Consider the following 27,452-nt stretch of genomic DNA (forward strand, 5'->3'; position numbering starts at 1 on the left):
TGATCCTGTAACTGAATGACACGACCCGGAAGTGTACATGAGAGAGGGGGCGGTCGAAAAAGAACTCAATCAAGATGGCGGATGAACAGCAGGAATCATCACAGGGAGAGATGGAGGGTAGGTGCAAAAATAACATTCCCTAACGTAGTCTAAAAGATCAGCTGACGTGCGAAAGCAAAACATCTTGCAGGGTACTGCATGAGGGAGCTTGCAATGGAGAAACAGTGTGCTTTGACTGCTGTACGAGCAGGAGGAGGAAATGCAAAGCATTGGCTATACATAGAGCAAATTCTGGGCTCATTTAACCAAAAATAAAACGTAGTCTCCTAAACATTTTCCTTACATGTCATATTTTAATTACGAATCAGATAACGTTACTTTGATTTTACGTTCTCGGCTTAAGTAGCTCTGTTTGCCAATCAGCTGTAGATTGTCATACATAACTAATATTCAGTCAAGGTTTATAGAGGTAAGTGGTTGAATGTCTTTGTGTTTTAGTTGTATGTTAATAACCTGCGGTTAGGAAACTGAATTAGATGATGGTTAAAGGATTCCTCACACGCGACTTTGTTTACATTACGTCGGAATGTGACATGTAACGTTAAGCGAGATGAAAACACTAAACTGCAGCATTAGCAGAACTGTCATCAACTGTTATGTGTTCAGGACCGGTTTTTTCTGTGTGGCAGGTGTCTAAAATTTCTCTGACTCTCTCCCCTTCATTTATGCCTGTTTGTTTTGCAGGAGTGAACTGCCTTGCATATGACGAAGCCATTATGGCTCAGCAGGACCGTATTCAGCAAGAGGTGAGTGTTCAGAGTAATGTCGCATTTTTAAAAAAGGCTTGTAATTTAAAAATATGGTAATTGTTATTGAACAAATCATTGAATATTTAATGTTTTTGTTAACTTGTTAGCTGTTTTTAATGATAGATAGAGTTGTAGTTAAACTATTCTGTGATCATTTTTATCCTTTTCTCAAAAATTCTTCTATGTAAGAGAAATTTTAGGCATAATGTTTATGCTGTTGTTTAATTCCACACAATTAAAGAGATGGGCTGTCACACTCTAAAGAAAGCACCCTGGTTAAAAGAATTCCACACAACTTGTGCACAATTTTCCAAGCCTTCATACTATAGCTTTGAACGATCCAGATTTTTCTTAAAGAGATAGTTCACCCTAAAACCTTCATTCATCTTTGGAACACAAATTAAGATATTTTTGATGAAATCTGAGAGCTTTCTGGCACTGCATAGACAACAATGCAACTGAAATATTCCCAGGCCCAGAAAGGTAGTAAGGACATTGTTAAAATAGTCCGTGTGACATCAGTGGTTCAACTGTGATTTTACAAAGCTACAAGAACTACATTGTGGTACTCTCGATAATGGTGGGGGACAGTGAGGCAAAGGGGAAGAATTGTTAAATAAAGTCTTTTTTTTTCCTTTGCACACAAAGTATTCTTGTAGCTTTGTAAAACGGTTGAACCACTGATATCACATGTACTATTTTATGTCCTTTCTATGTTTCTAAACCTGGGAACATTTCAGTTGTATTGCTGTCTTTGCAGGGTCAGAAAGCTCACATATTTTATCAAAAATATCTTAATTTGTGTTCTGAAGATTAACAAAGGTCCTACAGGCTTGGAACGACATGAGGATAATTAATGACAGACTTTTCATTTTTTGGTGAACTATCCTTTTAAGGCCTGTTGACACCAAAAATGGAAACTATAACAATAACTATATAAACATCTGCATCAATTTAGTGGATTCTGATTTTCTGTCCGTTTTTATAATTTATCAGCTAAGTATATATAAAAAAAAATCATTTTGAAAGTGATTCCAACAATATCAATCTTCTGTATCATTATAGTTGTGTATAGATTGTGCTGTTCTCCTACACTGTAAAAAACAATTTGTTGAGTCAACTTAAAATAATTTGTAACCTGGCTGCCTTAAAATTTTAAGTTCAGTCAACTCAAGAAAAGTTTATTCAACTTGAAATGTTAAATTATACTAAGTGACAACTTAGATATTTGAGTTGAATCAACTTCAAATTTTAAAGCAGTTGTTACTTAGTACAACTTAACATTTCAAGTTGACTAAACTTATTTTAGTTGACTGAACTTAAAATTTTAAGGCAGCAGGGTAACAAATTATTTTTAGCTGACTCAACAAATTGTGTTTTTTATTTTTTACAGTGTATAGTGATTTTTAAATCTTTATCATTGCAGTTATAGTTTTTGGTGTGAGTGACCCTTTAGACTTGAAACATTCTGCTTAAAGTAGAAGTTTTCCGGAACAAAAATGTACAGATAATTTTCTCACCCCCTTCTCATCCAACATGCAGTTTAAATGCAGCTTCAAAAGTCTCTAAACCATCCCAGCCAAGGAAGAAGGGTCTTATCTAGCGAAAAGATTGCTTTTTTTTTTTTTTTTTTTAAATTGACAGTTTATATACTTTTTAAACCTCAAATGCTCATCCTGTCTAGCTCTGCAATGTGTACTCTGTCTAATCTGGGTCAGTACAGTTAGGGTAGGTCAAAAACTCCCATCTAGTTTTCTCCTCCAACTTCAAAATAGTCCTACATCACTGCAGAAGTACCGACCCAGTGTTTACAAAGTGAACATGCATAGAAGGTCAAACGTCCTTTACAAAAAAAGGTAAAACAGCGATGTAGGGCGATTTTGAACTTGGAGGACAAAATGAGATGGAAACTTTTCGACCTACCCTGTATTGACCCAGATAACACAGAGTACACGTGCACATCGTAGAGCTAGACAAGATGAGCATTGGAGGTTAAAAAGTAGGAATTGTAATTTTTTTATTTATTTATTTTATTATTATTTTTTTTTTTTTAGGAAATAACCAATCGTTTCGCTAGATAAGACCCTTCTTTCTCAGCTCGTTTAGAGCCATTTTGAAGCTGCATTTAAACTGGAAATTCAAACTTGCGGGCACCATAGAAGTCTACTTTATGGAGAACATTCCTGAAATGTTTTCCTCAAGAAACATAATGAATATCAAGAAAGACATGAATATCTTTAATGACGAGGGTAAGTAAATTATCTGTAAATTTTTGTTCTGGAAGTGAACTTCTCCTTTAACATCTCTTTTTATGTGTAACTGAAGAAAGCAAGTCAAACAGGTTGGAGCAATATGAGGATGACTACATGAACTAATCCTTTAATTGCTTGTGTTTTGTTTTAATAGATAGCCACCACTAACCCTTTAGTGTCGGACAGACAAGATCTCTCTGTGCTTAAGGGCGAATATGCTGCAGAGGACACCATTTACCAGCTCAAGATAAAGGTCACTACAGTTTCACGAGCTTACTTGCGTATAGCAAGTTCCTGAAACCTCCAGTAAAACTGTACTCTTACATTGCATTTATAGGACCTTCAGAAAAAGTATTCATACATTCGGAAGACGCGGCCAGATGGAAACTGTTTCTACAGAGCTTTTGGCTTTGCACATTTGGAATCACTACTGGATGACAGCAAGGAGCTGCAAAGGTAGTGTACTTTTTGATTTGTCTGCCTAATGCAGGTAGCATTGCCTTGGTTTGAAGTAGTTTAATTCATGAGATAGCATGAATTAGTTTATTAATTGTTTTTCTTTCTGTCATGTAGTGAATGTCTAAGTACCACAACTGTCTCAATTTTGGCACTATAGGTTTAAAGCTGTGGCTGCTAAAAGCAAACTGGACCTTGTAAACCAGGGCTTCACTGAGTTCACTATCGAGGACTTTCACAACACTGTGAGTTGAAAAATTTATCAGTTAAAAACTGTACTCAAAAGCCATCTCAAATTCAAAACTCAATGGTTATAGGGTTAGTTCACACACTTTTTTGTTGTTGTTGTTGTTACAGTGTCCACCTTGTAGAGTCCGAGTCGCATCCAGTCTTTTTTGTTATCTTAAGTGGATTTGACAACTTAAAGGGATTGTTCACCCAAAAATGAAAATTCTGTCATTAATTACCCACCCTCATTTTGTTCCAAACCCATAAAACATTTGTTCATCTTCAGAACATAAATTAAGACATTTTTGATATGAGAACCTTCTGACCCTCCATAGACAGCAACGCAACCAAAACATTTTATACGCAGGAGCTGGCATTCTGACATAGAACCTAAATGCACTGCACTTTGTTTTCAATCAGAGGAATGCACACACATGTCGTGTTACTCTTGTGAACTCCTTTGAGACTGACACAGAAGAGAAGAAATTGTTGAATAAATTTATTTATTTATAAATTTGTTATCTTCATAAAATTAACCACTGTCACATGCACAACTTTAGCAATGTGCTTACTACCTTTCAGGGCCTTAAGTGTTTCAGTTGCATTGCTGGATCTGCAGGGTTTTGGATTTAATTTGTTGGCACCCATAGCCTTGTGGTTAGTGCATCGACATATAGCGTAACTGTGCTCATGGCGATCTGAGTTCGAATCCTGCCTGGAGGTCCCTTGCCGATCTTGTTCCCCTTTCTCCATCCAGAACTTTCCTGTCAGCTCTCCACTGTCCTCTCACAATAAAGTTGTAAATAAATAAATAAATAATAATATTATTATTTTTTTTTTATTTATATATATTATTATTATTAAGATATTGAACGAAGATCTTTTGGGTTTGGGACAAAATGAGCATGAGCAATTAATGACAGAACTTTCATATTTGGGTGAACTATCACTTTAAAAAAAAAAAAAGTCCAAAATGTCCAAGTCTATGTCAAGTTCGAATACAAGAGTTTATTTTTTGGGCAGAAGTCCACTGAAAACACATCATCAGGTGGACTTTTTACAGCTCCAGAGCTTTTGTAAAAACTACAGGTCGTAGTTCTGAATTATGGGTGTTGACGTTTTTGTACCTTTTTTTTTTTTTTTTTTTCACCACAACCATTTTTCTCTGGTTATATAGCACTGATTTTGAAAAGTTTCTACTGCATAGACAGACAATTTTTATCTTTTACCTTTTCAGCAGTGAATTACCCCTTTAAGTCCTGTAATTGTACTTTAATTATGCAAACTGTGGTTTCTTTTTTTTGTCAGTTCATGGACTTGATTGAGCAGTGTGAAAAGCAGCAATCACTTCGTGAACTGCTGAACTCCTTCAACGACCAGAGCGTGTCAGACTACATAGTGGTTTACCTGAGGCTTCTCACCTCTGGATACCTGCAGCGGGAGAATGTGTTCTTTCAGCACTTCATAGAGGGTGGCCGTTCTGTCAAAGAGTTTTGTCAGCAGGTGAGTAACACCTAGTGTTGTCAAAAGTACTGACGTCGGTACTAAAAGACGTGATGATACCAGCATTTTCGGTGCTGTTGAGCAGATTCTTACACACCTCTGATTGACCACTGCGTTAAGCGATAATCATTGTAGCCAATCACAGATATATCTGTTGAGCGTGTGAACGCAATGGCCAATCAGAGATGTTTAAGAATCACCTTAGCAGCACTCAAAATGCTGGTATTGTCACTTTTTTTTTATTTTTCAAATTTCACCTAACTGGTACCGAAGTCAGTGCTTTTGACAACACCAGTAACACCTAAAGATTACATATGAACTACTTTGTCTAAGACTGTGGTAAAATATAAAAGTGAAGTGATACCGATTAATACATCTTAAGATCTAATTGTCCATTTTATGTTTTTAGGAGGTGGAACCCATGTCGAAAGAGAGCGACCACATCCATATCATTGCCTTAGCACAGGCACTGAACGTGCCCATATTAGTGGAATACATGGACAGAGGCGAGGGTGGAACGGTGAACAATCATATCTTCCCTGAAGGAAGTGAGCCACGCATCTTCCTGCTCTACCGCCCAGGCCACTATGACATCCTGTATAAGTGATACTCTATATGTTCTTTGGTTCCATTGTGAAGAAACCATCCCGGTTCTACGGCCAAGTTGAGTCATACGTGTGTATGCGAGGCTATGCTATGATTAATCACAATAAAGTTTTCACTCCAGTTCTCCCCACATTACAAAATGATTTGTTTTTTCAGTACAGACAAAACTTAAAGCTCTTGATCTCAGAAAAACTGACACAGCATCAAATGGCAGCATTAGGGTTGTACAGTAGGTTTTTTGTGGTTGTAAATGTTATCAACTTGCTTTTAGTGTTTTCCTTTGTTACACTGCCTTTCATGAGTTTTATTAAAGGGATTTACACCTCACTTGACTCAAGTCAATTTGTGGTTTCAGAAATTGTGAACATGATTACATCAAGGCACAGACTGACTTTTACAATTCAAGCAGTGGCTCTAAGCCAGTAATGAAAAAAGAAACCAGCATTACTTGAATTGGTTTTAATGATTTAAGTGCTCATTTTACAGTCATTTACCCAACAAACCACACCTTGTGCAGACTGATGGTAACCAAGTAGGTTTGGGTAAAATGTATGACAAATCATTCATAATCATGTACGACAAATCACTACGCTACAAAGACGTGATTATATCCGTCTGGAGGCATCTTTATCCTCATGGCAGTTTTCTGTGGGAGTCACACGAGTTGGACAGGACCCATCCAGCCGGACCAAGGACGGCAGTCGAGATAAAGGCCATCACAATTACACTCTCCTAAAAGTGTAAGGACAAGGATACATGAGTACACACTATTGCCGAAGCGATCAATGTAAATTAGAGTATGTGAGCGGAGCAGTGTGATTTTTTTTTCGTGGTTTTCGCTCAAAAAGCCTCCATCACGAGAACAATTCATGCCAACAGCTCGTAATATAACTGCAAATTTAGCAAGAACTTACATGTTGAACATAGTCAGCTAGCTTGATATAGATGGAAAATTGAGCTCAGAAAGAATGTGAAGATCATAATGACAGCAACATACATGAGAGGGAGGTTTAGGAGGATAGTTTAAGGAATTTGTTTGCTCCTAAGTACTGAATATTTTCGGATGAAAGCATGATTTAAACAGGTACCACACTTATTTACACACGCAGTTGCGATCTCAATAATGAATTCAATCAAATGTAATCTTACAGCGCTGCTTCATCTGTATTCGATTTCGAATGAGCAGAAATCTAATCTAGATTTCATATTTTACAAACTAAATTTGCTCTGAAAAAAGCAGATACTTTTTAATGCCGACAAACACGTAATAAGCTTGACAGGAATGTCGTAGGAAAATTGTTTGCACACCAGTGGTACAATAAGCCACAAAACTTCCCCCCCTAGTTATTTATTTATTTATTTATACTGTAATGCATGTTATGTGATATTTCAAAACATACTAAAATACTTTAGCCTTAAATTTCCCTCGAGGGACAATTGTTGCCGCCCTACTCCGCTCACATACTCTGATGTAAATGCATTCAATTAAGATACGTCCGACTCGTGAGTCGAATCTTTTAAATGAATCGACTGAGCAGGTTCACAATACTAGTTTGGTTTACAAAGCGGAAGGAATCTGTGTTGCCAAGTCCACAGTTTCTCCGCGGAATTGGGCTATTCTAACACTTTTGCCGGGGGTTGAAGCGACACCAAAACGTGACATTTATCTTTTGGAATGCGAATTTTACTAGGGAAACCCCGCTTAAAACACACACACACACACACACACACACACCAACTTATTTTACCCCGCCGAACTCGATTTTTAAGTTAGTTTAATTATGACTATCAATCTGAAAAAACACGATTTTAAAACGAAAACAAACCTAATAAAACTTTAGATCACAACAACGCAATAGTGGAAAACTGTTGAACGTATCTTTGTTTCACTATCTGTTGAACGTACCACAACGCCGACTCTGCCTTTTGCAGATTTAGAGTTCATGTAGTAAGTCTGTTGGGTTAAGACCTTTTGTCTGGGTGTGAATCTTGTGCTTTTGAGTGCTCGTGCGAAGCCAAACATCATGTAGTCTATTGTAAGACAACACTGACCAAACGACAAATTAAAAACAATTCGTGCACGTTTTATTTATACTTTTACGTTTCCCGCCAAGTAGTTTATAAGCTCACTTGGCACTTCCTTGTATCCAATTAACACCCTTGTTAATTATTCATTACGTAACGTTTCGACAAACTATTAATCTATTAAGTCACACCTCCCTGGTGAAAAAAACAGCATATGCTGGTAGGTATGTTTTGATGCTGGTTTAAGATGGTCCTTAGCTGGTCCTTTGCTGGTTTTTACTGGTCATGTTGCTGGTCAAGGACCAGCATGAACCAGCAAAGGACCAGCATATGCTGTTTTTTCACCAGGGCTCCAACATGAGAATGATTAATGTTCAAATATTATACATATTTTTTAGGTCATAATTGATAATGTATTTTTTAAAATATACTCCTTAGTCTGTCGGTTTGAGGTAAATTAGATAGCAAAGTATTGTAGAAATAGTTTTGGAATATAACATGCCAAAAAAAAATAAATAAATAATAATAATAACAGACTGAACTCGTAAAAACAAAGGCATATCCATAATAAGATGTTTTTAATTGTACATGTTTTACAAGGAATCTTTTCAATCAAAAAAGGAGGAAAATTATCAATATACCAAGTATTTCCTTTCATCTTCAGCGTTATGCTGTTTACAATGTATGATACAACAAAATGAACAAGAGTAGTTTATAGTTTTTCAACTATAAATTTTATACAAAGTGAAGCAAAAAAATTTAACTGCAAAAATAAGCACAAAGGCACATTTACCTTTTTAAACTGCAATTTTGAAACCAAATACATACATTCATTCCTTGTTCCTGTACAAGCCCTTCAAATACAAATCAACTTTATATCACTCTTCATCTCTTCTGTTTTGCAATAAAAAAAAAAAAAGACAAGACTTTCAAGGCAGTAAATGGTCAACGAAGCAGCATTCTCCTTCCTTCTTAAGAAATGTCCAGTTTCTCACAAAGAAAAGGAAATCTAGTAGCAGTCGCCTCAACAGTTGCCATGTTGTGAGATGATACATAAGGGTTAAACAGTGCGTCTCATTTAACTAAAAACTCTTATTCAAAAAAAAATATCAATATAAGAGCTTTGGTAAAGCAAGGCTGATCTTCTCAAGACATTTATACATGTCATTTCTCAAAACAGGCACAGCACATTTATATTCTTATGTAGACATAAATTTTTTCTTTGGCAATAATAATTATCTGAGAAAAGTGTAGCAAGTACAATAAGGCATACTGAATATGAAACGTATAAATGGCCCGCTTTTGAAAACACTGCAATAAAACGCCACAATGTTTCATTCAAGAACACTTCCAGTTATGACAGAATGAAACTTCTGTGACAAAGATGCACTATGGCATCCGCTATGTACATGTTTTCAATGTACATACAAATACTTAAAACAGAACACTTTTAACAGAACAATAACGTTTACCATGCCAAAGAACCGAATGAAATTGGATACATACAATGTGAGGCTGTGAATTATTAAAGCAATGTGACATTGAAACCAAAGTTCTCTAATTTATGGACAAAGATATATATATATATTGTGTGTATGAATATATACACACATAAATAAATAAATAGCAGTGCATGGACACTCCCCCTGCTGTATTCAATGAGAAGTATATGCACACATGCATTCTTTGGTGGTGTCAGATGGTAACCAAGTAAGCGCAAAAAAATTATTAGTGCAGCTGAGAAACAACAAGTCCTAAGAAACAACTTCAAGTAGTGATGTAGTGTTTTCGAATTGAACTGAAAATAGTTGTGCTTTACTGTACTCAACTGTCATGTCAATGTCCACTTTTTAAAACCTACTGCAGTTCAAGGTCTTCTCAATCCATTTCAAATCCTGTTATACATGCACTCATTCAGTATTGCCCGTACCCCATCCCGATCCCCAGCCCAAGGCCCAGGCCGAGGCTCTCTCGAAGTCCTCTGAGCTGCTCCTCGCCGAGCCTAATCTTGTCGTCCAGTTGCCTCTGCTCTACCAGTAGGGCTGCTTTCATTTTCACAAAGTGACTGTAGTCACGCATCTGTTCTGGGGTCAGGCAACATTCCAGCACTTTGCCAACCGCCTGCTCACGCCGGTCCACATGCTCCTTGAGCTCCTGAGCCTCGCCCATCTGCACCAGCAGCTGCTTCTTCTTTTCCAGAAGTTGAAGCTGTGACATGAAAGAATAAGATGTGGTAGTTGAATAAAATGCTAAGCAAATCAAACATGAAGGAGGAAGAGAGTTGTTACTCTCAAATCAGAGACAAATTTATAAAGTAATTTTCACGATACAAAAAATGAAAATTCTGTGATTAATTACTCACCCTCATGTCGTTCCAAACCTGCAAGTTCAGAACACAAATTAAGATATTTTTGACGAAATCCAAAAGCTTTCTGACCCTGCATAGACAGCAAGGCAACTGACATCTTCAAGGCCCAGGAATATAGTAAGGACATTGAAAAAATAGTCCAATAGGTAGATGTTGTAGTACTATCGAGAATGTGCATTGAAGACAGAGACATAAGAGAAGAAATTGTTGAATAAAGTCGTTATTTTGGTTATCTTTGTGCATAAAAAGTATGCTTGTAGCTTCATAAAATTATGGATGAACCACTGATATCACATGGACTATTTTAACGATGTCCTTACTACATTTTTGGCCTTAAACGTGTCAGTTGCTGTGTGTTGCAGGGTCACAAAGCTCTTAGATTTCATCAAAAACACCTTAAATTGTGTTCTGAGGTTCTTACAGGTTTGGAACGACATGAAGGTGAGTTAACATCTTTATGCCTTATATTCAAATTTTGCAGATTAGAGCTGGGCGACAATACAGTTTACATTTTGTGATGATACAAGCAATCAAGCACTTAAAGGGGTCATCGGATGCCCATTTTCCAAGTTGATATGATTCTTTAGGGTCTTAATGAAAAGTCTCTAATATACTTTGATTAAAAATTCTCAATGGTTTTGTAAAACAACACCCTTTTTACCTTGTCAAAATGAGCTCTGTAAAAATCATCTCATTCTAAGGGCTTGTTCCTTTAAATGCAAATGAGCTCTGCTCGCCCCGCCCCTCTCTTCACTCTGTGGAATGACGATCTTGTTTACTTTAGCCACATTTAGCCACGTTTAGCCGCTAAACTTCCTAACTACCATGTTATAAGGAAAGGCGATCGCAAAGATTCATAAAAAAATGCTTATACACACTTCTGCTGTAAGTGAAGCTGGATCATGAATGATTCGCGCGAACATAGACGGATATATGTAGATCGGGAGGCGCATTCCCTTCACAAACAAACGTAATCCACTGCATCTTCAGCGGCTCAGATGTCAGGAGTAAATGACCACTATGTTCATTATTACATCCAGCAACACAACACCTCAATCGCTCAATCGGAGATATTCTTGTCTAACTTACATCCCTGCTTCGGCATCGAAACATGGAAAGTTACTGGACTGTGACAGCTGGTCTGAGGTAAGAGCTCATGTCAATCATCTATCGTGGGAGCGGCCTCTGTCGGTGTGTCGGCATCTGAGAACGGCTCGATTTGAAAAAGGGGATATTATTTTTACAGATTAATTAAAAACCACTGCATGGATTTTTATCATTATAGGGTAGATTTGTACATACACTGCCAATACACATTAATGTTCAAACAACATGAAAAAGTGAACTTAGCATCCGATGACCCCTTTAAGATTGGCTATATAACATAAATTGCTGTACGTAAGTATAGACCTTGGTTAGGGTAGCATCATTCATTTTTGACAGGAAATGAGACTGTAAAGGACAGAATTACAGTGTGTTCAATGGAATGTACTGTTGTTTGACAACTCTGATTGTTTAACTGATAAAAAGAAAAACATTCCATAAACAAGAACTCCTTAGAACAGTTTTGAAAGTCGTGATTGCCTTTATACAGTGCATGCCATTGTAAAGACAGTAAGTCTTTCTCTCATAGCCTTGTTTCAATTATGCTCAATTTAATATGCCATCTAACCTGACTAAGGTCTACACTACATGTATGCAGAAAAAGTTGGATGTGGGTGATAATATAGTTTATATTTTGCGATTATATATCTCTCCTCACCCTCTCGTGGTGGCCAGTCTCTGGGTTCACACAGTCCAGTGCGCTTTCTACTCGGATCAGTCTTCCAGAAAGAGACAACAGCAGGCTGGTCACTTTGTCTAGGTCACCGATGAACATACGGTACTTGTCCACCTCGTTGGGCTTGCAGATAGCGAGCACCAGGCTCTCTACCTCCTCTCCCAGCTGAGCGTTGGCACGAATATCCTCTTGCAGGCCCCTCTGTGCCTCACGCAGGACGCCCAGCTTTTTACGAAGGCTCTCCATCAGCTGCCTCTGTAAGTGTAAACATTTACTATGAGAAGTGGCATATAAACTACTTGTTTTTTATTTCAGATAAAGAAAGAAACCTAACAAAATTCTACTTTGCTGTTTTCAACCTAATAATAATAAAAAAATGTTTTTTTGAGCAGTAAATTAGAATATTCAAATGATTTCTGAAGGATCATGTGACTGGAGTAATGATGCTAAAATTCAGCTTTGAAATCACAGGAATAAATTATATTTCAAAATATATTCAAACAAAACAGTTATTTTAAGTAGTAAAATATTTCAAAATTGTACTGTTTTTGCTGTTCTTTGGATCAAATAATTGCAGGCTTGGTGAGCATAAGAGACTTCTTAAAAAAAAAAAAAACATTAAAAATCTTACTGTGCAAAAACTTTTGACTGGTGTATACACTGTTAAAAAATTTGGGGGCAGTAGTTTGTGGTGTATTAATTTAAGAACATTTAATCAACAAGGACAAATTAAACTGATCAAAACTGACCGTAATGTTACAAAAGAAACATGTTTTATTTCAAATAAATGCTGTTCACAGAACTTTATATTTATAAAAGAATCCTGAAAAAATGTATCATAGTTTCCACAAAAATAATAAACAACACAACTGTTTTCAGCATTGATAATATGAAATATTACTTAAGAACCATATCAGAATTTTAGCATGATTTGTAGAAGATCATGTGACACTGAAGACTGGATTACAAAGCATGAATATAAATATACCTTATAATTTAGCTCTTCCTCCTCCTCTTTCCTCTCTGAGATCTCTCGAATCCTGGCAAGAAGTTGTGGGTTGTCAGCTGATATGTCATAACAGGTCGATCGTGAGACTTGTGCTGTGGATGTTCCCAGTCTAGATGCCCTAGGAAAGAGTCATGGATAATTCAGAAGCAAAATAATGGAGATAAAGGTGGATGCACTGTACCAATCTGTCCTGATATAATAGAATACATTTAAAAAAGCATGTACTACTTTGAAACAATTTTCACTTAGAAAGAGCTAGTAAAAATAATTACAAAGAAAGGGCAAGTAACACATTCATTAAAACAAAGATTGAGGCAGAAAGACTGAAATAGTATTTTATTGGCGTACCTCTCTAGTGTTCCTCCGCTGATTAGCTGGCCTCCTCTCCATCCCTCTCCACCCATCTCTGTATTTACACTATGTGGAAATAACTCCCCTATCAGCTCTTTCCTAGATAAACCATAATCATCCTCTAGAATGGACTCCACCAAAGCACCCCTCTGCCCTCTATTATTTCTCGCTGATGGAGCCCCTTCCTCAGGCATGTTGTCAATGTCTGTCTCCAGCACCATAACTGGTCGAGCAAAACCCTGCATCTCCATCCTGTCCTCTCCCTCCCTCCTGTCAATTTCTCCTACTCGCTCATTCTCATTGATCTCATCTATGTCTGTCTCCAGAGGCTGGTTTCCATCTTCAACACTGTTGGGACTGCAGGATGAAATAAGCTGGTTTTTGTGTGCTGTTCCAGGGAAGCCTGCTTGATGGGGCTGCAGGTGGAAGTTGTTCATGGAGAAGTAGGATTCGGGACACACGGGTCCAGCGGACAAACTGTTCTCTGGGACTTCATAAGACCTGGTAGTGCCCTGTGCAGTGTAGTGAGGACTGGGCCGGTTCCACTCAGCTCGATGCTCAGGGAAGATGGGCTTCACCAGTGTGACTCTAGGATCATCGGACACTGCAGCATTATGGACTGGTATTCTGAAATAAAGCAGACATTAAGGTAATCTTTTCGAAAGTACATTAAAAATGTAATTCATTCACTTCCAAAATTCACATTAAAGACATTTACAGTTGGAGTCAAAAGTTTACATACACCTTGCGGAATGTGCAAATTGTTAATTATTTTACCAAAATAAGACGGATTATACAAAATGCATGTTATTTTTTATTTAGTACTGACCTGACATGATACTTCACATAAATGATGTTTACATATAGTCCACAAGAGAAAATAATAGTTGAATTTATTAAAATGACCCCATTCAAAAGTTTACGAAAATTTTTGAAATTTGAAGATCAGGGTAAATTTGGCTAAATTTTGACTTTGTTTGTCATCTGGGAAACATGCAAGTATCTTCTGTAGCTTCTGAAGGGCAGTACTAAATTGAAAAAAATATGATATTTAGGCAAAAAAAAAAGAAAAATGTGCACATCTTCACAAAAAACAAAAGTTTTCACACCCGGCCCTTGCATTATTTTTCCTTCGGAAGTTTCACTGAAGTTGCATATGAGTCCCTCAGTTGTTCTCAGTGTGAAAAGATGGATCTCAAAATCATACAGTCATTGTTGGAAAGGGTTCAAATACACAAAAATGCTGAAAAACCAGAACAAGAATTAGTGGGACCAGAAGGATTTTTCTGAAGAACAGCAGGCAGTTTAACTGTTCAGGACAAACAAGGGACTCATGAACAACTATCACTAAACAAAAAAACACAGCTGTGGATCATTCATCAACAACACAGTATTAAGAATCAAGCTTATGTAAACTTTTGAACGGAGTAGTTTTTATAAATTCAACTATTATTTCTCTTGTGGACTATATGTAAATGTCTTTTATGTGAAAGATCTTATTCAGGTCAGTACTAAATAAAAAATAACATGCATTTTGTATGATCCCTCTTATGTAAGGTTTATGTAAACTTTTGACCTCAACTGTATTTAAGCTATACGGATAATATATTTTTACTTTTTATTGAATGGTTACACCACATACATTTTTTTGCAGTCATTAAATGTGAAGTTTGTTATGAAATCAACATTAACACCATGAATAAGTATTACACGTCATACGTGTGTGTTGGATGGTATATTTTACCTTTTGCGTGGCTCAGGCTGTGGCAAAGGCTGATGAAGTTCTCTCCTCATGTCTCTCTCTCTCGGGGGCAGGGCTACAGGTTTAAAGGCCCGACGTGTAAAAGCAGGGCTCGGGGGAGCCACAGAATACTCTTGACTGCAGTAGTGATGGCTCTCTGAGAACTCCCTCGGAGGAAGACTATAGGAGCGTTGACGTGTTATTTCAGGCACACTGGGAGGCTGGGATGTGGACGGCTGTGGTCGAGGTGGAGATGAAGAAGGAGAGGAATAGAGTGGCGGGGTGGAGAAGAGGTTATGGTGGGATGCCCGTCTCTTGTGGAACTGATCCCATTTCGGGGGCGGTGGACGGGGAGGCGGAGGCCCTTTTTTCTTTTTTACCTCACCTACACATACTCCATTCTCATCCAGGTCACCAAGAGTGGACGCACGCATTCTGCTTGGTGCGACGTTGGTCTGATTATGAAAATTTTGTGTGTCCACACGAAGGTCATTTTCTGACATAGCACGGTTTCTAAGGGGTGTAAACAGATGCTCCTCAGTGCGTCCTCCTGTAATTCTGTTGCCACCTTGACCCATGAAGCTAGGAACAGCAGCACCCTCTGCTGTCTTGGAGTTTCTCCTACACCTTGAGTAGTCCCTGTGAAAAAAGAAATGTTTTATAATACTTTTTATAAGCAGAGCTGGGTATATTATTTACAAATTGTAATGTGACTAATTCCAAATTACATGACTAAAATAGTAAATTAGTAACTTAATCCATATATAGTTAGTAACGTAATCCATTACATTACACATTTTTGGTAATATAATCAGACTACTTTTAGATTTCTTTTGACCTTGATCTTGAACCATATTGACATTAAAATACAAACAGTAAGAAAATATATTCTATTTGTTGTTATTAACAAAAATGAACTATATTAAACATTACGTTACATAAGGTTTCCCAAATTGGTATTTGTGAAAGAACTACAGGGACTTACGAGTTTAACGAAAAGCTAGTAATTAATTAAAAAAAAAATGTTAAATTAAAATAAATACATTTAAAATCAACTGAAATATATATATAAAAATATATAAAAATATTTATTTTAAAATATCAGGTACTTCAAGTAAGTATATTAGGTGAAAGAGTTCAAAAAACATTTTTTGTGCATTTTGATATGTTCGAAAGACAAAAACCTTCCAAAGACATAGAAATACATGGTTAACCTACAGTGATTATTTTAAATTAAAATCAATGTGCTCATCAGAAGTTGATACAATGTTGAAATACTACTTAAATCTGAAATTATGCGATTAAAATAAAAGCATCCAAAATAAAAGTTTTTGTTTACATAATATACGTGTATGTACTGTGTATATTTATTATGTATATATAAATACACACACACATGCATGGATATATTTAAGAAAAATATGTTAAGTTTATACATTAAATATATTTTTATATAATATTAATTATATCAATAAAAATATATACATATAAATACATGTGTGTGTGTGTGTATTTATATATACATAATAAATATACACAGTACACACATATATTACGTAAACAAAAACTTTTATTTTTGATGTGATTAATTGTGATTATTCATTGCACAGCACTATTTGTCAATAACCATAGGTAAACAAGTGAAACACATGCAAAATATGACAATAACAGTAAGTAAATCTGAAATCTTAACAGAACAGAAATCTTACCTCTCTGTTAAGCTGAAATTTCTGTTTAGTTTTTTTGCTTGTTCCTGTTCCTGAATAGGATGGGCCTGTAAAATATATTTGCCATATATATATATATATATATAAATGTAATCTATAAATAAATAACAATAAATAATATATAGTTAAAAAATAATAACAGAAAAATGTATTTGGTGTAGTAGATTTTTACCCAAACCTACTACTAAAAAAAAGCAACTAGGTAAACAGAGATTAAAAAAAAACAAACAAACAAAAAAAAAACACTATACTGGGGACTTCCGTAACTTCATACCTTTTCACTTGTCTGCTGATCTGTTATTTATCATGTGGTGCATCTGAAACAACCTACTGTAGTTGTTCTTAAAACCCTAGTAAAAAAAAAATCTTAAGAAACCATACAAATACCAGTTCATTCCCACTGTTGTTGTGCTAACCATCTATAGCCCTGATTTTTAAAAGCACACCATGAGCAAAATATCTCTTAACTGCCAAAATAACTGATACAGTTCAAAAACATTCTGTTCTGAGAACTGTAAGGGGAGTCAGTACAGTAATATCTCTGATTCTCATCCAGAGGATATGGGCTTGATTTCACCACAAAGAAAATTCCCCCCTTGAATTCACCTAAATTTGCCCTCATGGATTGATAAAGGTCTATCTTAACTCACTGAAGGACTAAAAATGGCTCAGAGATCAGTTAGATTATCAATTCATGTTTAAAGACACTTTTAAAAACCAAAGGACATGTATTAAGACTAGTGATTAATGAGATAGAATAAATATTCAATCTTCCTGTTGTATTAAAGCCAGTTCATGTTTTTTATACAGTTCTGGCCAACATTTGGCCTTTTGGGACTCTGAGAAAGCCCAATTTCAACATATCCAGCATGAATGCTAATATTAAAATAAGTCTGCACTAAAGATGGAAAACAACTGTCTTATTCCCATCTATATGGCATTAAACCAAAGAGTCTTAAAATAATAGCTCAAGCAGAGAATAAACAGTTTCATCCTTATTCAATTCTAACAGTGTGCATGCAGATCAATGCACAAAGATATATAATATTTTACAGATAACAATTCTTCTGGCTCAGTGCATTTTAAAATAAATGCTTAGGAACTAAACCACAAATACACCCCATTCACAATAAGGCAGGCTGTTTTCAATTCAAAACTATTTAACTAAAATCAAAAGTAGTTCAATAGCTTTACAAAATGTCTCATCCTAAGAGCCTAGAATTGTAAATAACCACAAAAAAGAAAGGAAATCACACCCTCTTTTGTAATCAAGAAGCGGTGTTTGATTTCCAACTCTATTCATGTTCAAGCTATTCATTATTAGCTAATGTACAGGCTATTCATTATGAATTTATGATTGAACTGCAAGAGGGAAGCTTTACTCTTACTCACATAAATAATTTAATAACAAATGTCCCTATGTTGTAAAGATATGCAGTTGAAGTCAAAAGTTTACATACACCTTGCAGAATCTGCAAAATGTCAATTATTTTACCAAAATAAGAGGGATCATACAAAATGTGTATTATTTTTTATTTAGTATTGACCTGAATAAGATACTTAACAGAAAAGATGTTTACATATAGTCCACAAGAAAAAAATAATAGTTGAACTTATAAAAATGACCCGTTCAAAAGTTTACATACACTTGATTTTTAATACTGTGTTATTACCTGAATGATCCACAGCTGTTTTTTTTCCAGTGATCGTTGTTCACGAGTCCCTTGTTTGTCCTGAACAGTTAAACTGCCTGCTGTTCTTAGAAAAATCCTTCAGGTCCCACAAATTGTTTGTTTTTTCAGCATTTTTGTGTATTTAAACCGTTTCAAACAATGACTGTATGATTTTGAGGTCCATATTTTCACACTGAGGAGAACTGAGGCACTCATATGCAACTATTACAGAAGGTTCAAACACGCACTGATGCTTCAGGAGAAAACATGACGCATTTAGAGCCGGGGGTGAAAACTTTTAAATAAAATTAAGATTTGTATGTGATTCTTATTTTGCCTAAATATCATATTATTTAATTAAGTACTGCCCTTCAGAAGCTACAGATTCTTATGTGTTTCCCAGAAGACAAAAGAAGTTAAATTTACCCTGATCTTTAAATTCTAAAAGTTTTCACCCCCCGGCTGTTAATGAATTGTTTCTCCTTCTGGATCTTCAGTGAAGAATTTGTGGGACCTGAAAGATTTTTCTGAAGAACAGTGGGCAGTTTAACTGTTCAGGACAAACAAGGGACTCATGAACAACTATCACTAAACAAACAGCTGTGGATCATTCAGGTAACAACACAGTATTAAGAATCAAGTGTATGTAAACTTTTGAACGGGGTCATTTTTATAAATTCAACTATTATTTTCTCTTGTGGACTATATATAAACATCTTTTATGTGAAATATCTTATTCAGGTCAGTACTGCATAAATAATAACATGGATTTTGTATGATCCCTCTTATTTTGGTAAAATAATTAACATTTTGCAGATTCTGCAAGGTGTATGTAAACTTTTGACTTCAACTGTATATAGTGCATACTATGATGTTTGCATCCATAAGGTATTTCCCCCAGTAATTGTACTGCTATGTGGTTAATATCTGCTACATGGTTCTTACAAGAATCACTTGACTGAAGATATACAGCTGCCTAATGTTTTTGCCTCAAACATGATTCGGCAGACCCCTGGAGGTCCATGAAGGTACTATCTGCTTGACAGTACAGTGGAATACTAAACCCAGGACATTGCAAAGTATTTAAAAGCAGGTAAATAGCTACACCAACACTAACTCAGTATAATGCAACAATGTTTGATATAGTGGTACTCAGAAAGTACCACTTGCCTCAGAGGCTGGACCAGCAAAGCTTGACAATCCCTGTTTTAGACAATGGACAATGCTAAATTCCCAGTCTTACCTCAGCTGGGGTGTAGCTCCTGGACTTGTAGGGTGGATTTACATTGTAGTCATCATACTGATTGTGCTGGGTGGTCACTGGGTGGAACGCTGAGCAAGGCTTTTGGATGTTGGCGGTAGAGTTGGTATAGAAATTCTCAGAGGACTGCAGAGAGGAAGGAACCTGAGGACTGGGCGGCTGTTTCCGACAGGCTTCGTGATATAGAGACTGAGGAACTTGTTCTTGTTCTCTCTGCAGCAATCTTTGCCTGTCTTCCCAGTCCTTCACCCTTTGTTGCTCTTTTTCCCTCTCTTTTCTTAATCTTTCCTTCTCCCTCTCTTGTTCTCTAAGGTTCTCTTGCTCTTTGATTCTCTCCTGCTCTCTTTCTTTCTCCTGCTCTCTCTCGATTAGTCTCTCCCTTAATTTTTCTTGGTCTTGATGGGTTAACTGTCTCCCAGTGTCCAGTGAGTTGACGTAGGGCACATCTTGATACGAAAACCTCCTCCGGCCCAGGTTAGTAGGTATTTCGAGAGGTTCAGGTGAGGATGGATAGTTCAGTCTACATGGCTTGTCAAATCTCTGATTTCGAATTGTCAAGCTTGACAAGTTTGTTACAGACTGACTCAACTTTCTGCTAGTCTCTTCAAAAAACCTTCTGCGGTCTGCAAAGGGAGGAATATCACACTCGTCCGATCGACCTAAGCGACTACTGGAGGAACCTGCCCTCCCTCTTGTTGATCCCATTTTTCCAGACCATGTCTGTCCGGTTGCCTCATTTCTGTTACTCTCAGAGAGTTCACTTTCTGGTTGAAGCTTGTATTCTGGTGTCCAACGCCATCGGCGTGGTTTACCTGCAGGCGCTATCTCCTCCACGACATGCACACACACTTGTCTAGGATGTTGAGGGATCTGGGTTTGGGTCTGAGGTGTCTGAAGGCATGCAGCCCTGGTTCTGGAATGCTCCTCAACTTGTATTGTATCAAGAACTTGTTGAGGTATCTGTTTGGGTATTTGCATGGAGGCAGCTGGAGGACTGGTGGGAGGACTTGAGAGGTTTTGGGGTTTGGGTTGATGGTACTCTGGAGGATCTACTGCCTCCATGTTGAGATCTGCAACCTCTTCTTCCACAGTCTCCTCACCACAAGGGTTTCTACTCTTCTGCAGCTGGGCCTTCTTCCTCTGGATTTCATTTCTGAGGTTTGTAGCAAAGCGCTCACTTCTACGACGCGACTTGGAGTTACGGAATTGACGTTTCTGTGACTGCTTTGTGATACTGCCATCGTCCACCCTTGCTTCTCCTCCGTTCTCATTCAGGTGAGTGTCCACACACATGTTAGCACCTACAGATCCAAGGTTCTTCTCACTGGTTTGAGAGTTAACGGTGGATAATCCATTCTCCATGGGATTTCCAGAGACATTAATAGGCTGCCCCCAAATATTCTGTCCAGAATCGAGAGGATCCTCCTCTAACCTGGGATCCTCAAGTTCCGAAGTTGCAACCGAACCAGGTGTGGAACATCTACTTGCTTCCCACTTGCCCTGGGACGTATTTGGACTAGTATCACTCACATAAAGAGGTGACTGTGACCACTGGCAAGTTGGAGATGCACAATCACTTTTGTTGCCAGAAAAATCCATCATACACAACTGAGAAGCTAAAAGTTTCTCAGGTGCGCTGTGCCTGTGCATTGCCGACTGGAGATTACGTTCCGGTTGGAGTTGGGTATCAAAGTTCTCATCCCTATTCCTTTGTGAAAAGGGACTGAGAGGAGGCGTAGACACTGCCACAGATTCTGAATATTGTTTTTTCTCACATTCAGTTGCCTTGCTATCTCCATTAGATTCTCTCTTTGAGTTAAAGGTGTAATAAGGTTCACTGGTGCATCCTTTATGTTCTTGTTCATCGGCTTGTGTTCCATTCAAATAAACACTTCCAGTCAGAACATCCTGGATTTGAGATTGATCTTCAACCATGCCTACAGGGATGCCTACAGGAGCAGACACACAGCGTTTATCTGTTGCTTGGCCTCTGGTAGCCCTAAAACTGTCCTTCCTCATGGGTGGCTGTGGCGGCACACAGTGTTCCTCCTCGCAGCTGTAGGACGACGGTCGCACTTTAGCACCTTGGAGTATCTTGGAGTGTTCATGCTCATCCTGTTGGGTTCCATGGCCACTGGGAGCACAATGCTGGCCTCCGTCTGGATACCTGCAGGAAGAAGCAAAACCCTGGAGAAGACTGTCCATAGAGTTGGTATCCTCAGGCTTGACGGGGACGGTGTAATCAGATGTGTTTGAGCTGGCTGAGAATGAGCTGTAAGCGGAGTCACGTTTGTTGTTGAAGATGACCGGATCGATGGGAGAGAGCTGACTGTCATAGTAACCCTGGTTGGGAGGATTCTCCAGACTCTCCATACTTCCTATTGAGCTACTGCGATCTGTGCTGTAGTGCCTGGAGATATGGCCCCACTGCATGGACAGCTCACTGCACAACCAAACAGAAGTGGACCAAGTTAGATGATGTGACAGACTGCCTACAAAAAGTATCAATTTACATTATTTAATGCCAGCTTGGAATTTCAGTATCAAATTATGAAGTACTGAAAAGCTTCCTGAAAGTCTACAAAGTGTCTCTCTTCACACTAATAATGCAAGATATCAGTAGCTTTATTGAAGTATTTTGAAGTTACAACTATTCAATAAAAAGAAAAAGAAAAAGAATTACATTCAAAAAAAAAAAAAAAACTATTTAATAAAAAGAACTAAAAACAATGTACACTACCAGTCAAAAGTTTTTGAACAGTAAGATTTTTTTATGTTTTTTAAAGAAGTCTCTTATGCGTTTATTTGATCCAAACTTCAGCAAAAACATACAATTTTGAAATATTTTTACTATTTAAAATAATTGTTTTCTAGGTGAATATATTTTAAAATGTAATTTATTCCTGTGATTTCAGAGCTGAATTTTTAGCATCATTGCTCCAGTCACAGGATCCTTCAGAAATCATTCTAATATTCTGATTTTCTGCTCAAAAAACATTTATTATTAGTATGTTGAAAACAGCTGAGTAGAATTTTCTTTGAGTTTTCTTTGATGAATAGAAAGTTCAGAAGAACAGTATTTATCTGAAATGGAAATCTTTTGGAACATTATTAATGTCTTTATCATCACTTTTGATTAATTTAAAGCATCCTTGCTAAATAAAAGTATTAATTTCTATAATTTATTTTCCAAAAAAATAAAAAAATAAAAATACTGACTCCAAGCTTTTAAATGGTATAGTGCATAATGTTACAAAAGCTTTTTATTTTAGATAAATGCTGGTCTTTATATTCAAAGAATCCTGAAAAAGTTGTACTCAACTGTTTTAAATATTGATGATAATAATAATCATAATAATGTTTCTTGAACAGCAAATCAGCATATTAGAATGATTTCTGAAGGATCATGTGACACTGAAGACTGGAGTAATGATGCTGAAAATTTAGCTTTCATCACAGGAATAAATTACATTTTAAAATATATTCAAATAGAATACATTATAAAGAGTAAAAATGTTGCACAATATTACTGCTTTTGCTGTATTTTGGATCAAATAAATGCAGGCTTGGTGAGCAGAAAAAAAAAACTATTGACTTGTGACTTCTCTGAAAAGACACTTAGTTACACTTAACTATTTGTCTCTATCAGTTTAAAATAAAATAGTGATAAAATTCATGATAATAATAATAATAATAATAATCATCATCATCATCATCATTTGTGTTACAGGTGTTGTGATAAGATTTCAGTGGAAAGACACTAAAAACCAAGTCCCCCAAAAACAAACATTGAATGTTGAAGTTGAAAGTTAAAGATTAGTCCCTCAAGACAATGCCATGTTTTGTACTACAGGTTTTCTTGTGTGTTTTGATCACTTTGCTGGTGATCTGTGAAGAATGTCTGAGTCATACGTCTGAAAATAGTGGTGGTATCCGGTAAGCCACATGTTGACATAAGACATGAGATCACCAGCTTCCTCTCTGATTGTTTTCCTTGTGAAATATGCTGGAAGCAAAATTCCCTAATTCAACAATGAGATCTATCTCTCTCTCTCTCGCTCCCGTGAACACACAAAGATCTGTTAAAGCTATTAGCGTATTGTACATGTTTCAAATTATATCTAGATAAATCTAAAACACTGAAATGCTAAAAAGAAATGAATCATCATGAGGGATGTTTACTTGAATACGTCAACTGAATAATGGCGTTTATACCAACCTATTGTCACCTCCGGAGTGCCACGGTACACTGAGAGGTGTGAAGTGGAGCTGCATAGCCGGGGGGCCATCTGAGGGGTCACCAGTGCCCGTAGTGCAGGGTGCCTCAGTCAGCTTTGCCAGGTGCCAAGAGTGGGGACGGATCACTGGCACACTGCGCCTACTCGAAGAACAGAGACATAAGCGAACATGAAGTCATAACATCACTCTAATATTCCTAAGTACCAATTACTGACAAACAGCAAACCACAATCAGGAAACCACAGCATTCAAGATTAAGGACAAGACCCTGTAATCCAAAGCAGTGTCAGTCTTGACAAACACATACAGGAATCAAGGGAAATCTGTTTGGCTTTGCCATCTGGAACTCTTTCATACCTGCCATCCACTGGATTCTGAAATGGCTGACTGAGGTTCTTTCTAAGGTATCTACGGCGAAATAACGGCCAATTCATTTATAAAATAGGAGCATTAAATGGAACAAGGCCCAGATTCCAGGTACATCCCATCATTCCCATTGACAGGAGTACAGTATTTCCAAACATTCCAGATGGCAATAACAATCCCCAGGGAACAATGGTTTTTAAGGGCTTATGATTTAACTAATAATAATAATAATTTAAGTGTTTCCACAAGAGGCCAGATAAGAAAAGAAGTGAGAAATATCCAAAAATGCAATATATAAGGAAAAAAATATATATATTGTTGTCATTATACACTACCATTCAAACATTTCAGATAAGTATGTTTTTTTAATGTTATTGAAAGAAGTCTCTTACACTCACAACATTTTTAAATAAAAAAAAAAAAATTTTTTAACAATTTGAAAACTTTATTTTATCACATGTCAACAGGCATTACTCATACAGTGTCACATGATCCTTTAGAAATCAATTTGTGCTCAATAAACATTTCTTATTTTTATTAATGTCGAAAACAGTTGTGCTGCTTCACATTTTTGTGAAAACCAAAATTTAGTTTTTTTTTCAGGATTCTTTTTCTGAAAAGTAAGCTCAGAAGCTCTGCATTTATTTGAAATAGAAATCATCTGATATCATACGTTTTTACTACTACTTTTGATCAATGTACTGCATCCTTGCTGAATAAAAGTAATATTTTAATAATTTTACTAATATCAAACTTTTTAATGGTTATGTTGAATGTTTATATAAATTTCAAACACTTCTAAAACAAACAACGATATCTGTCTTGACTTAATTTAGCTGCTTAATGGCTGTTCTCAGAGTGTGGTTATTGTAAGCAAGCAGAAGAATATTTATTGTAATACAACAAATTAATACAAATTAAAGTGTTTAAAACATGTTATTGCCACACATGACATTTGGGAAAAACATCAACACAGAGGCACGTCAGAATCAAAATAGGTCCCTTTCATAAACCCATGAACAAACGTAATTAATATTTAATTCTGATCACTTTTGCAATATCAAGGAAATTCAAGATTTCTCAAGACAGCTCATAACTATCGTCATCCTCATCCAATAAAACTTACAATCTAATATAAAACATTAAACTTGCAACAAGCTCCTGATCTTAGGCTCCGTAAGCACAACTATTTAAAGGCAAAACACAGTGCACTTCGTGAAAAAAATTAGTTCTGACTCTACACTCAGATTTAGAAAGAAGCATGTAAAATTACCTAAGGAGTCAAAATTTTAAAAACAAACACTCTGAATAAATTTCCCTCAACTTCAGTTGTTACTGCAATTTGCCTTACCACAGTAGTACAGTTCCAGTAAAATACACCACCAGAAACAGAAACCAGGTTGAAACTGCTAGCGGTATGACCTCCACTTAAGGTTTTCTGCACAGTACGAAATGTCTTGAGATACTCACAACACTTCAGACAACTCCAGATGTTCTCAAAGTAAGAAATATTCTGAGATGAATCCAATCCAAGATTATTCAGCTTTAGGCTCAAGGTGAAGTTCAAGTCTAAACCATCACTAGATGCTTCGAGTCTGTGTCGGCTGTGAGTGGTCAGTCTTTATCAGGACCCTAACGGCTTCAGCACTCACATGAGTGAAGGTTGGTGGTCATTTAGCTGTAATGAGGCAGCCTGAGGCTCTGACCAGATTCCTAGTCCAGGAAAAAATTAACAGACAAACACTCCCCCCACTTCCCCTCTCAAACAGCAGCTCTCGCTCTCTCTCTCTCTCTCTCTCTCTCTCTCTCAATATTTCAAGTCACAACTGAAGACCAAACATTCAGTCCACTAAAGGCATATTCTCTCTCTCGCTCACACATACAACCTCCCACTCACTCGCTCTAATGACATTAGGGGGAGAGGAAGCGGTGCTCAGACGAAGAGGAAACTATGTTTGGGGGAGATAAAGCGGCAAGCCACTGCTAAAATAATACCTAGCATTCTCTCCTATTATTGTTTGAATGGGGGAAAAATGTGAGGGCCGCTTCCTGTCTCCCTGGGAGAGCAGTCAATTTCGGCCAGTAGTGGTGAGAGAGTGAGGGGGGTAGAGAGAGAGAGAGAGAGAGAGAGAGAGAGAGAGAGAGAGAGAGAGAGAGAGAGAGAGCAGGAAGATGCACTGTATGTGAAAAAAGGGAAACAAATTGGTTGAACAAGACGAAATGATTGAAACGGTGCATTGTTGCTGGGGCATGAGGCCAGGTACATGTATTCTTGCTCTTTTCAGTAGTGAAGAAAGCACAACAATGCAAAGCACAGTGTGCGTTTTGTTATTCCAGCAACTGACTGAAAGAGAGAGAATAAAATGAAGTTTAACTCACATCAGCTGTGCCTAATAAACAGCTTTTCCTGCTCTAATCAGAAGGGCTGATGAAAGTCAGAATGGGGTCAGTCTGATAAACAACTACAACACTGACAATACAAGAAAAACCCAACAATCATGCGTAGGACAAATTACAATGGTGCACAACCTCCCACTAATGGGCGGTTTAACGGCTTCAGTTGAAACCGTTAAAGGAAAAGTCCAATTCTAGAACAAAAATTAACAGATAATGTACTCACCCCCTTGTCATCCAAGAAGTTCATGTCTTTCTTTCTTTAGCCATAAAGAAGTTTTTTGAGTTAAACATCTTAGGATTTTTCTCCATATAATGGACTGATATGGTAAAATACAGTTAAAATGCGGCTTCAAACGAAGTTGAGGGAGAACATGAGATGGGAGTTTTCTCGACATACTCTAACTGCACATGAACCGCAAAGCGTTTGAAATTAAAAAGTATATAAATTGTATTGTTTTTATGAAAATAACTGATCACTTCGCTAGATAAGACCCTTCTTCCTCGGCTGGGATTGTTTACAACCGCATTAGGATTGTTTGAAGCCGCATCTAAACTGCATTTTGGAAGTTCAAAATCGGGGCACCATATCAGTCCATTATATGGAGAAAAATCCTAAAATGTTTCCGTCAAAAAACAATTTCTTTATGGCTGAAGAAAGAAA

The 27,452-nt window shown here is 37.0% G+C and overlaps 2 protein-coding genes across 7 annotated transcripts in view; one reads left to right on the forward strand and one right to left on the reverse strand.

Moving 5' to 3' along the window:
• The first annotated feature begins 2 nt into the window (after positions 1–2).
• Positions 3–6,181, forward strand: otub1b (OTU deubiquitinase, ubiquitin aldehyde binding 1b). Its single transcript, XM_051115815.1, has 7 exons — positions 3–117; positions 745–806; positions 3,216–3,314; positions 3,399–3,517; positions 3,678–3,762; positions 5,054–5,248; positions 5,658–6,181. The coding sequence occupies exons 1-7, from the start codon at positions 75–77 to the stop codon at positions 5,853–5,855; spliced, it is 801 nt and encodes a 266-aa protein (XP_050971772.1). The 5' UTR covers positions 3–74; the 3' UTR covers positions 5,856–6,181.
• A 2,254-nt stretch (positions 6,182–8,435) lies between these two features.
• Positions 8,436–27,452, reverse strand: part of shroom4 (shroom family member 4) — a 50,781-nt gene continuing 31,764 nt past the window's right edge. For 3 of the 6 annotated variants that reach the window (XM_051115024.1, XM_051115027.1, XM_051115026.1), the window contains exons 3-10: positions 24,009–24,170; positions 19,772–22,232; positions 16,838–16,902; positions 15,132–15,767; positions 13,385–14,014; positions 13,016–13,154; positions 12,010–12,282; positions 8,436–10,087 (exon numbers count right to left, since the gene is read on the reverse strand). In XM_051115024.1, coding sequence (XP_050970981.1) covers positions 9,794–10,087; positions 12,010–12,282; positions 13,016–13,154; positions 13,385–14,014; positions 15,132–15,767; positions 16,838–16,902; positions 19,772–22,232; positions 24,009–24,170 — 4,660 coding nt within the window. In that variant the 3' untranslated portion in view covers positions 8,436–9,793. Of the gene's footprint in view, positions 10,088–12,009; positions 12,283–13,015; positions 13,155–13,384; positions 14,015–15,131; positions 15,768–16,837; positions 16,903–19,771; positions 22,233–24,008; positions 24,171–25,864; positions 26,176–27,452 lie in introns of those variants that run through there. The other 3 variants (XM_051115029.1, XM_051115030.1, XM_051115025.1) reach the window with 3 other exon arrangements.

This window comes from Labeo rohita, chromosome 7 (assembly GCF_022985175.1).
Source record: "Labeo rohita strain BAU-BD-2019 chromosome 7, IGBB_LRoh.1.0, whole genome shotgun sequence".
Taxonomy (NCBI): Eukaryota; Metazoa; Chordata; class Actinopteri; order Cypriniformes; family Cyprinidae; genus Labeo; species Labeo rohita.

What these genes read in the sequence shown, in the direction of transcription:
- otub1b (XM_051115815.1), top strand. Translation starts at nt 75, where the DNA reads ATGGCGGATGAACAGCAGGAATCATCACAGGGAGAGATGGAGG. An exon ending in TTTACCAGCTCAAGATAAAG is followed by an intron (nt 3,315 to 3,398) that starts GTCACTACAGTT and finishes TTGCATTTATAG; the next exon opens with GACCTTCAGAAAAAGTATTC. An exon ending in TCAAAGAGTTTTGTCAGCAG is followed by an intron (nt 5,249 to 5,657) that starts GTGAGTAACACC and finishes TTATGTTTTTAG; the next exon opens with GAGGTGGAACCCATGTCGAA.